Source organism: Grammomys surdaster, unplaced genomic scaffold (genome assembly GCF_004785775.1).
Source record: "Grammomys surdaster isolate TR1022 unplaced genomic scaffold, NIH_TR_1.0 234, whole genome shotgun sequence".
Taxonomy (NCBI): Eukaryota; Metazoa; Chordata; class Mammalia; order Rodentia; family Muridae; genus Grammomys; species Grammomys surdaster.
The window spans coordinates 3,462,702-3,473,847 of record NW_021604679.1 but is presented as its reverse complement, the minus strand read 5'-3'; the positions used below and the strand labels follow the sequence as shown (position 1 = coordinate 3,473,847).

General features: G+C 48.3%; 1 protein-coding gene across 1 annotated transcript in view; it reads right to left on the bottom strand.

Moving 5' to 3' along the window:
• Nucleotides 1-211: 211 nt before the first annotated feature.
• Nucleotides 212-11,146, bottom strand: part of LOC114626381 (maestro heat-like repeat-containing protein family member 7) — a 34,562-nt gene continuing 23,627 nt past the window's right edge. Inside the window, exons 12-22 of the mRNA XM_028773770.1 lie at nucleotides 10,242-10,386; nucleotides 9,640-9,812; nucleotides 9,077-9,214; nucleotides 8,863-8,977; nucleotides 5,126-5,266; nucleotides 4,390-4,566; nucleotides 3,896-4,054; nucleotides 2,698-2,799; nucleotides 1,756-1,858; nucleotides 1,089-1,148; nucleotides 212-363 (exon numbers count right to left, since the gene is read on the bottom strand). Coding sequence (XP_028629603.1) covers nucleotides 212-363; nucleotides 1,089-1,148; nucleotides 1,756-1,858; nucleotides 2,698-2,799; nucleotides 3,896-4,054; nucleotides 4,390-4,566; nucleotides 5,126-5,266; nucleotides 8,863-8,977; nucleotides 9,077-9,214; nucleotides 9,640-9,812; nucleotides 10,242-10,386 — 1,465 coding nt within the window. The remainder of the gene's footprint in view (nucleotides 364-1,088; nucleotides 1,149-1,755; nucleotides 1,859-2,697; nucleotides 2,800-3,895; nucleotides 4,055-4,389; nucleotides 4,567-5,125; nucleotides 5,267-8,862; nucleotides 8,978-9,076; nucleotides 9,215-9,639; nucleotides 9,813-10,241; nucleotides 10,387-11,146) is intronic.

Sequence of the window (11,146 nt, the reverse complement as noted above, 5' to 3'; positions counted from 1 at the left end):
AGGACCAGAGAAACCAGCCTGACCCAGATGTTTTCTACATACAAGGCTGCTCGTGACCACAGATTGACATCCATCTCCACAAAAATCATGATTTCTCTTTTTTACTAGCGGAGATCTGCAGGGACACAGCATTTCTAGTACAGGACTCAAGGGCTAGCCTGCTGTCACAGTGTTGATGGTGTGCCTTCGTCTTGGACCCTAGCATACAGGCTCAGCAGTACCTCCTTTTGATCCTCCTCACGCAGAGGAAGGAGGAAGGGGTCTTAGCCGGCATCACTTTCTCCTTGGCTTCTAGGATGTAGAAAGTCTGCACGATGAGGCAGCTGACTGTGGGGTCAGGGTCTCTCTGCATATACCTGAAGGCTTTAACAGACACAGGGGATGGTACAGTAAGCAGAAAAGTGGTCAGGCAGGACCAGGAGGACCCTGGCTCTGCTTGGAGAAAGGAGACAAACTGGCAACTTTTATAATGTAAGCAATGATTTCTTCTACAAGTCCACACTGCTAATTATAATCAAGACCCCAAACTTGCCCCAGGCTCAGAGAGACACAAAACAGACTGCTTTTTTGGTCCCACCCCAGCTCTGGATTCATTCATTCTGTGTGGAGTCCTCTGACCCCCAGGAGAACCGCAGTCCAGCACAGAGCCACACCTGGGGTTCACTGTGTCATGAGTACAATGTGGAAGCATAGAAAAAAGAGGGAGCACAGTGTGCAGAGGACATGTCTCAGGGACAGGGAGACCACAGGTTCCCACAATATAACACGAGCACTGATGAAGACCCTGAGAGAAAGGGCTGAGGATCCTGTGGTACCCTGGGGAAGAAGGTAAGTAACTCTTTCCTAGGGAGAGTTTAGGGGACCAGCCTGGCTGACAAACAGCGTCAAGCTCAACGGCAGTAAGTCTGAATGAGTGTGGGGAGCAGAGGAGCTCTGACTGATAACACAGACCTCTGTGCCTTGGGGAGAGGCTTCTGTTTTTCTGGATGACGGTCTTTATGAACCCTCTTGCCTTCATTTCCAAGACACCCCTCTAATACCAGTACCCCTAAAAGACTCAATCAGTAGTCAATGGGATGACCACTCACCTGTATATTCCTCTTCAATTTCCTGTTCCTCAGCCTTATCAAGGTCCCGGATGACCTGACCTATGGGGGCACATAGGCATTCAGCAGCCTCACAAGGGGTCCATGGGCCCTAACAAAGCTATCTGACAAAAGTCATCATCCTGGCCCTCTCTTTTTCCCACCCTTGCTTCCCAGCCTTAGGGCTGGACTTTCTTCATGAGGCCAAAGTGCTTCTCCAATTCTATGAAGGGCTCTAGGCAATCAGACCAGGTAAAGACTTAAATAAACACCACTTCAAAGATGAAGGGGTGACAGGAGGTGGCATCCATCTCTCCTTGAACTTCCTCCACCAGGAACAACCCACAGGCCTGGTGCTCCACTCTATGGGAGCTATGCTGCCCTGGTTTCTTAGGAGTTTCCCATTCTTCTAATAGACAGGTCATTCCTACCCAACCAGGGGTTCCCTGTGGTGGGAGCAGATGGGAGTCCTTACCAGGGACTCTTTAATTACCTTGGGCCCTGTAATTAACTTCTCACATGCCCAGCCCTCAATCGGTTTGAAAAACTCAACTTCAAGGAGACAATGGCTCCAAGAATATAGGGGCCCATCATACCTGCAAACCACACATATATAGGGGACCATCATCATACCTGCAAACCACACATATATAGGGGACCATCATCATACCTGCAAACCACACAGCCACTTGGCGGATGGGGTCCTGCGGACTCTTAAAGAGGGCCACACTCTGCTTCAGAAACCAGAGTGCCTTGCTCCTTTCCTGCTTCAACTGGAAGAAGTAGCATTAGATAACACAGCTGCCAAGTCTCTTGCCTCTCAAGCTAAGCTAAGATGGTAGATAGATATTATCCCAATCTCAAAAAGACCTTTCAGAACCTCCTATAAATTCATCCCTCGTGTCCCAGCTACTGAGGCCTTATTTCTTCCATGATGTCTTCCTAGATTGACCAAGCCACAGGCATGACAATGTATTCAAAGGCCCTGACAGACTGAGTCTTCAGTTCTACTGGTGTCTAGGTTTACATGTAACAATAGCCTCAGACATTTGAATACTTGCTCCCTAATTGATGGCACTGTAGGGAAGGTTCGGAAGGAGAAGTTTAATCACTGGAGGCAGGTTTTCAGAGTTTAAAGACTTGTGCCATTTTGAGTTCACTCTCTCTGCTTCATGTTTGTAGTTCAAGATGTGTGCCCTTGGATCCCTGCTCCTGCCACCATGAATTCTAACCCCCTGGAACCGTAGCGGAAATAAACTCTTCATGATGTTTAATCACAGCAATCAAAAAGGAACTAGTCCACTAAGCACTACCTTCTTCCATTTCTCCCTGGGAAGATGATGTTATCTGGGAAGGCTTTCTTTAAGCCCAAGCTGGCCAAGTTGTATTAGAAACTGCTTTCCTCCACCTTACCAGTTTCCAAAGTACTCCAAATTTACCAGTTTATGTACCTATCTCTGCAGAGTTAGCAAACACTGCGAGGGCAGGGAGCACCAGTAGGTGGTCTGCATGAAGTAGATTGTCTGTTAACTCAAGTGGCTTGGGACCAGAGGGAGAGGTTGAGGGCTGACTCTCTTGCACTGGCAGAATGATGCATCAGCTGCTGGCTTACCAGGGCACTGAGGATGGTAAATACGTCACTCTTGGCGAAGACTGCTTTGAATTTAGACCAGCGTAGGATGGTAGCTATGTGGCAGAGGCTGCGCCTACAGACCTGGGGAGATAAGAGGCTCAGCATGTGGAACCATGGGAATGAGATTGGGCAAAGATGCAGAGGGGCCCAGGAGGAAGACAGGGAGCAGCTCATTTGGCTTTAGTAGACTGGAGACTCAGAAACTGCAAGGATCCAGGCTTATGAGAAAGGTAGAGCCTGTCTAGACATCTGGCTCTACTGAAAACCTTTTTTTTCCCCATGAAGAAGTTGAGGTGATGGCTCTAATGCTTTTTCCAGTAGTAATGCTGAGTCCCATAGCAGTGTGACTCTACAGCACAGCCTTTGGCACCATGGCTTTCCAGCCCAAAGTGGTCTCTCTGAAAACAAATGTCCCTATTTTGGACCTCCCTTGAGACATGCTTTTGCTATGTATCCCAGGCTAGCCCCAACTGGCACATTAGGATCTTGAATGTTAGGTTCACCAAAGTTTACCACCTTACCCAGGTCTGTCAAAGTCCTAGTACTCCATCTGGGTGGTCCCTGCTTTACAGAAAAGTTGACTTGGCCAAAATATCACTGAGTTCATCAGGGGAGATCCATACCTTTCTGTCATGTGCTCAGCAGCATCCTTGGATGTATCTAAGGGATCTCCTGTTACAAACCAAGTCAGGAGTTTCTAAGTGTCTAGCTGTGGTACATGCTTCTAGGCTCCTGAGGTCTGAACTTGGCCTGTCACAGTCCAAGTCTCTATGCTCTGCCCAGCATTTAACCCACAACTGGAGTTCCCCCACCTCGAGAGCCCCATTTCTTCTCATTGGTAAGGCAAGAGCAGAAAGCAGTCTAGAGAAAGACTACAAGGGCCAAGGCAACACAGCAGAAATAGAGGAGCGGGTACCACCATGAGACTTCCTGCATCAGAGTTTCCATGTCCACAAACTTCTACTGAAGTTGGCAGCTAGCTGGGTCAAACTGGAGCTGGAGGAGACTCAGCACAACAGCCAATCAATCATCTGTATTCAACCTCCCCAACGTCAAAAGTCTAGTGGCCCCCCTCAGTGTCACACAATCCTGTCACAGCCCTATCCAAGGGCTTACCATGTTCTGCATTAACTTCCAGTGAGAACTGAATGCCAGGCTCCACAGTCCGGCTTCTCACCTCCACCACGGCGGCATTTACATCCTTCAGGTGTAACACAAGGAGGATTAGCAAGCTGAGGATCTGGTGCCTCAAGGGGAAGACCAGGGTCATCCTCGAGACCTTAGCCAGGATACTTGCGTAGATCTCGAAGGTGATCAGGCGCAGCTCCTCTGACTCCTGGGTAAGAAGATACACACTCGGGAAGACACAGACACGTCTGTACATGCACAGGTCACCCCGGTCAGAAGAACTCTGAGCTCTGCTCCCACCAGCCGCCTTCCTGCGCACATCCCCTGTCTACTTTGACCTCTCATTGGCACAGTTCTCATGCATTGCTCTCATCAGCCCTCCCCTTTTGACTATTATAGAGCAAGAGTACGGATGCAATCAGTCCCCCAAGAACACTACTGAGGTGGAGAAAGGGGCTTTTTAAACAATAGCTCAACCCTTCTCCATTGGGTCACAGTCACCTAGGGTAAGAGAGCAACCTCTTGATCCTTCGGGGGCTTTACCTCCTCGAAGAAGTGCACCAGAGTGAAGGTCAGCTTAATGATGAAGGAGGAGGAGTGATACCAGGTGAGGTCCTTGAGGATGCGCTGCAGCATTCGGAAGGTCTCCATCACCAGGTCGCTGCTGAAGGAGTAGCAGCAGCTCAGCACAAAGGGCTGCAGGATGTTGAGGAGCTTTATCTACAGAGGAACAGCCACTCAGAAATACAGTCAGGAAACACTGCCCACCAGCATTTGCCTGCAAGGCTGACCCTTCAGGCAGACCAATAGGAACAAGCTCTCATATATTTCACTCTGAAAGCAGACATGGCCCCAAGATTGGATGGTGGTCAAACTGGGCTGCCAATAAGGTACCTGCACAGGAGCCTTCTGTCCTTCACTGGCAGAGGTGAGAAGATGGAGGGTTTTTCTCTCCTGCACCATAAACTTCCCTCCTCATTGCTTTCCTCACCCCCGATGATGCCAGTCTCCAAAGACCTGGATGGTACCTCCGGGATGCTGGGATTGGCTGGACCTATTTTCTGAAGTGACTTATGGAACGACTTCCTCCAGGTACTTTCCTGAATGGGAGCTCGAATGCTCAAGCCAACCTGGACCCTGTGCTTGGAGGACTGGCCTCAAGAGGACCTATATTCTAATTCCAAGTGTGTCACACCCTATCTGTAACTGGCCACCCTAGCTTTCCAGATCTGCCTATCCCTTCTCTATGGTATGTCCTTTACCCCTGTTCCATTTTCACCGTGTTTTTGTGCTTTGCAAAGACTTCCGTGATCTGCAGGAATAGATGCGCCGTGTCTAACTCGTCACAGTTGAACCAGTCTGTCAGAATCTTGGTGGAGACCTCATCTACAACACCTGCCACATCTGGACAGCAGAGCAGCTGGCAAGCAGAAACCAAGAATGACAAAAATGTAGGCAAGGGAACAACTGGATTCAGATTCTGCCTAGGGCCTTGGTCAAAGCTTAAAGGACAGTTCGCACCCTGCCATTTACTCGTGGTACAAGTCTTACGTCTGCATCTATGAGAGGGGGTGATGAGAGACAGACAGAAGAATGCACACGGCTGTCACGGATTCTAGTGCTTTAGTTGGGGAGCCAGTAAAGACATGACCATGAACTTTTGTTCCAAGCAAGGGACAAAGTGCCACAGACTGAAGCAGCTACAAAGTATTGTGAACGGGAGTGCATAAAGGAGGCAGAACTTGAAATAGACTTGAAGATAGAAGACCTCATGAAGTCCCAAGTCTTTAGACAAGAAGACAAATGATTTAATAGGAAAATAGGCAAAAGAAATGGAAAGGATTCCCAGAGGACAGAGGACTGTGCATGTCTGTGTGTGTGTGAGTGTGTATGTGTGTGTGTGTATGCATGTGTGTATCTGTGTCTATGTGTCTGTGTGTGTGTGTGCATGTGTGCATCTGTATCTATTTGTCTGTGTGTGTGTGTGCATGTGTGCATCTGTGTCTTTGGGCCTGTGAGTGTGCATGTGTGTGTCTGTGTATATGTGTACATGTGTGTATGTGTGCATGTATGTGTGCATATATGTGCCTGTGTCTGTGGATATATGTATGCATGTATGTGCTTGTGTCTCTCTGTGTGTGTGTGTGTGTATATGTATGCATGTATGTGCTTGTGTCTGTGTGTGTGTGTATATATATGTATGCACGTGTGTGCTTGTGTGTGTGTGTGTGTGTGTGTGTGTGTGTGTGAAACCATGTAGACCCCTAAGTTGGCACATTCTTGTCAGGCCACCAGACATGTCTACTGTCAATTAGTCAGAACTTTTTAAATTCTCTGAGCCTGAGTTTTGTTCTCTACAAAGTGAGAATAAAATACCAGGGTTCAGTCTTGCAAGTACTGTGAATTAAAGCACACAGCCCTATCTATTTTAAATTCCCCTGCCTGTGACTGTCTCTGGATGGAGGTAACAGGAGCTAGGAGCTATAAGAGAGTGCAAAATGTTCCAGAGTGTCATGGATGTTAGCATTCTGTCTAAGTGCCGCCCCACAGTTACCTGGCAACAGCCAGGTAGGCCTGGCCTACTATAAAAGGGGCTTTCCCCTTCCTCACCCTCTTGGTCTCTTATTTCCCTCTTGCTCTCTCTTGCCTTCTTGCTCCCACTCTGTCCCCTTGCCTCTTCCCCCCTCTCTCCCCATTCCCTTCTCCCCTTTCCCTCCACGTGCTCATGGCTGGCTTCTACTCCTCTACTTCTCTATTCCCTTCCTCTCTCCCTCTCTCTGTCTCTGCTACCCTCTTGACTCCCCTCTCCATGCCCTGAATAAACTCTATTCTATACTATGCCATCATGTGGCTGGTCCCTTGGGGGAAGGAGTGCCTTGGCATGGGCCTGCTGAGACCTCCCCTCCCCCATACCTCACCACACCTCCATAGAATATATCCCCTTTTCTCTTTATCTTTTTATATAGACATGGTCTTTCACCTACGCATCTGGACCCACTTTCTCAGCTGGTAACTACACCCCACTTATGCCCCACTTTAAAACTGTCAGGCTCCCCTCCAGTTGCTGAGAATGGGCCTCACCCATCTCTCTCCCCGAAAGCCCTATCTCAAACATGCTAACCCCACTCCAGCCTGAAACTTTAATAAGGATGGCAGCTGAGTAAGCGCTTGTGTGTCTCCTCATTTCAGCTGGGCATCAGCATTTGAGGGACTGTCTAGAGTATCCCGCAGTACCAGCTGTTTCTAGATCATAGCTGTAAACTAGGGAACTTAGAGAAAACTAATGCCTGTGCCCACCCTAGAGCAGTTCTGAAGAAATAGGCACTGAGGAGCAGGAGAACGTGGTGAGGGGTTTAGCACCCCCTAGAGCAGCAGTTCTCAGCCTGTAGATCACAACCTCTTTGAGGACTCACACATCAGATATCCTGCAAATCAGATATTCACATTGTAATTTATAATAGCAAAATTACAGCTATGAAGCAGCAACAAAATAATTCTCTGGTTGAGAGTCACCACAGCATGAGGAGCTGTGGTCAAGGGTCGCAGCATTAGGAAGGCTGAGAAGCACTACCCTAGAGGATTCTAATATGCAGCCAGGGCTCAGAACCTCTGCAAGAGGAAATCAGCCTCTGGCTGTGTATGCTACTCTTCTGTGCTGTTTCTCGAAGCTAAGCGCAGGGACTACCTGCCTATGCAGCCAGAAGAATGCTTTAGAAAACAAAGGCTCCTGTGGACCCCATGTCTACTGGGCTAAGCCTCTAGAGTAAGGACCCAGGTATTCATCTGTCCTGTGATCAACATCCTCAGTGGTTTGATTACACCAATTCCCGAGACCACTTCCAACTAGTCAGGCTTCTGTACCTCCAAGAGAGTCCTTCACATCCTTATCATGTATCTGCTAGCATCTTAGAAGGAAGATCACTGTCTCTATCCTAGTACTATTGCTATTGTATTATCTTCTGTCAGAATTCAAAAGAATCCACTTTTTTTTTAAGTAGGTAGGGACCAGTGAGCTGGATCAGTGGATAAAGGCGCTTGCTGCCAAGATTGAGACCTGAGTTCAGTCTCTGGGACCCACATGATAGAAGAACAAAACTGACTCCTACAGGTTGTTCTCTGCCTTCCACATGTGTACATACATACATACATACATACATATATGTAATAACTTTTAAACAGGTAGTTTGAATTTTTAAAGACACTGATTTAAAATTATAACAAGGCAGACCTCAAAAAACTGCCCCATGTCCTCTGGTGGAAGCCCAAAGCAGTTCAGCTTTACTGGAAAACCCCTGCGCATCAGAATCAAAAGTCAGAGAAGCCACTCACACTTGAATCTCATATTTCCACATACTATAGTCAACAGTTAAGGCAATAGTCTAGAATACTGGAAAGGTTTTCCATAGGACTGTTTATTACAGTATTGTTTATGCTTGTGTTAAATCAGAGACAGAACACTCCATTAATTATAGAACATTTGTATTAAATACTTGTCACAAAGAAACCCATTTCCTTATAGAGTGACCAAAAAGTTAATTTAAAAACCAAAAACTGCAATGAAAAGAGCCAAACAGAATATTTGAGAATGATGTCAACCTTACACACACACACACACACACACACACACACACACAGTGATTCCTTTTAACCACTGTAAGGATTAATGGTTTTATACAATGTATATACATTTCTAAATTCTCTACACATTTTCCCCTGTCCAGTGACTGAATTGTAGAGTGAATTAGGGTGGCTAGTCATAGCTGAAGTAATGGCAAGAGAGGAAATTGGGGCTCCACAAAGTTGGGGCAGAGGCAAAGCCTTGACATTGAGGAGGATAAAGGTTTGTGACCTAAAGAAACTTCATGAAGAATTCTTACCCATGTTCCCCAGCTCATCCATGGGAAGGGATAGACCAGGCCACTTCTCTCCCTGGGAGCCTTCTAAAGGAGTCCCCTTGGGTACAGTTGCTTCCCGGAAGCTGTCCCCACTGCCCTCTGCCCCACCCTCTCCAGTCACCTCTGTCAGGAACACCAGGGCTGTGAAGTAATTAGTACAGCCTGGGCTCTGGAGGGTCTTAATGAAGAAGCTGAAGACAGGGCGATTGTGCCAGCAGTTCTTGACAACCAGCGATCTGAGATAACAACGGAGTGCTCAGAGTAAGACCGAGGCCACAGAAGAAGACCTACGCATAGAAGGTTTTCCACCCGGGGACTGGACACACACAGCTCACCTGGCCAGCAGAGTGACTCCTTCATAATGTCTTTCAGGGCTGACAAGCAGCTCCCAGCCCCCGAGTGTCTGAATATAAGACATGTGGTCTATGTACCCCGAGCTGCGCATTAAGGTCTTCAGTGCCTCTATAGAAGAGCTGGGGACACAGCAGGAGGCAGACAGTCACTGCCAGCTATGCTCTCCTAACCCATGTGACTCCCACCCATCCTGTGACTAGTAAACCTGGCCATGGAATGCTTACAGACCAAGCACATTTCACAGCTGAAACAGACAAGGGTTGTGGGGGTCTCCCAGGCAGCACAGAAAGCCTGCAGAGACCAGAGGAACGGCATCTAGGTGGCCCACGAGTCTTGCTTTGAGTTTGCTTTAGTATAGAAAATGCATCCACCCACCGGGGCAGCCTCTTTAAAGTCTTTTCAGGGAAGTCTGGGAAGGCTTATTGAGTCGATGTGTGCCTTAAGTAACCATGGAGGGTGTGAAAGGACCACGTTGGAGAGGGTACTAAGGCCAGCTGGTTACAGAGCATAGCCATTAGCACACTGGCTCAAGGGCCCAGGGTACCTCACGGTGTCCATGGATTTGGTTTCAGTCAGCTCGTCCTGGGCCACGGTGCTCCCTTTAGTCACCAGGGAAGAGATTTGGAAAAGCAGTGCCACGAACAGGGAGGCAAAGAAGGTCTGCACCTCGAACTGCTGACTCGGTACCAGCAGCAGCTCGTGGATGGCCCTGGTGGCCTGGAGTGAAAAGCAGGCCACCTTTACTGTCACGCAGAGTTCCTGTCATAGTCCCTATCGCCTGTCCAGTGAAGTCACTGATGTTGTCAGCAAGTGAAGACTGAGCACAGGGCAGACTGCTTCTAGAACACCGCTACGTGCTCTTATAACAATGGGTCTGCTTTAGCCTCCCAGGTTCCTTCAGATTTAGGCAGGCCTGGGGTGTTTGCCTTACAACATTGCACTTCCACCTCCAGCACCAATTTGGTTCTGGTTCTCTGTTCTAAGTGGGTCAATCGACTAGAAACCCTCTTTCTAACCCAGCCTGGAGACTCTGCTATTAGAATGCCCAACTAAACACAGGCCCCTAAGTGGTACTTGTCCGTAGAACCCAAGCTAGCCCAACAGAAATCACAGTGCGTTTCCTTCCCACTCCCAGCCCCGCCATACAATCAGTGTTGAGAGTTCAGTTTCATGGTCAGCCTCCTGATCCTTGGGTGCCTGGGGTGAAATTATCCTCTGCAGTAGATACTCCATGATCACTTGGTAGGCTTTCGGAAAGGTAGCCAGGATTTCCCAGGATGTGTGTGTCACTCTGTAGAGTCAGAAACCACCAAAGTTATAGGCTACCCATTTTCTGCTGTTCTACAATGCTTTCTGAAAGGTCTTTTACTCCCTTAGGCCCGTCCTGGCTTCCTGCTGCCCCATGTTTCCTCTTTGATTATCCTGTCACTTTTCCTTTAATTCTTTTCACCATCCCATTGCCTCCAGGCTCCCCTGTTCCGTTACATTACATTGTATATAGGCAAATAGGAAAAACGTTCCCTTAGCGCATGGGCCTGAAAACATCGAAGACCAAAGCTTGTTGAGTGCCCTTGAGTGCATCAGGTGACCCTGTGGCCACGTCTAGGAACTCCTTAGTTCCACCGACACTGCATCTGCGGCTGGGGATAAAGCTCAGTCGGTTGCATGCTTGCCTAGTATGCAGTTCCTGGTTCAATCCCCATCACCACATGCACTTGGTGCAGTGCTCCACATCTGTGATACCAGCACTTGGGAGGTAGAGGCAGGAAGAGCAGGACTTCATGGTCATCCTCAACCAAATAGGTTGGGCCAGCCTGGGCTACGTGAGTCTCTCCTCCATACCCATTCAAAAAAAGAAAGGAAGGAAGGGAAAGAAAGGAAAAGAAAGAAAGGAGGAAGGGAGAAAGGGAAGGAAGAAAAGAAGAGAGGAGGGGAGGGGAGGGGAAGGGAGGGGAGAGAATCTTCCAGACTCCTCGAGAAGAGAAGAGAAGAGAAGAGAAGAGAAGAGGAGAGGAGAGGAGAGGAGAGGAGAGGAGAGGAGAGGAGAGGAG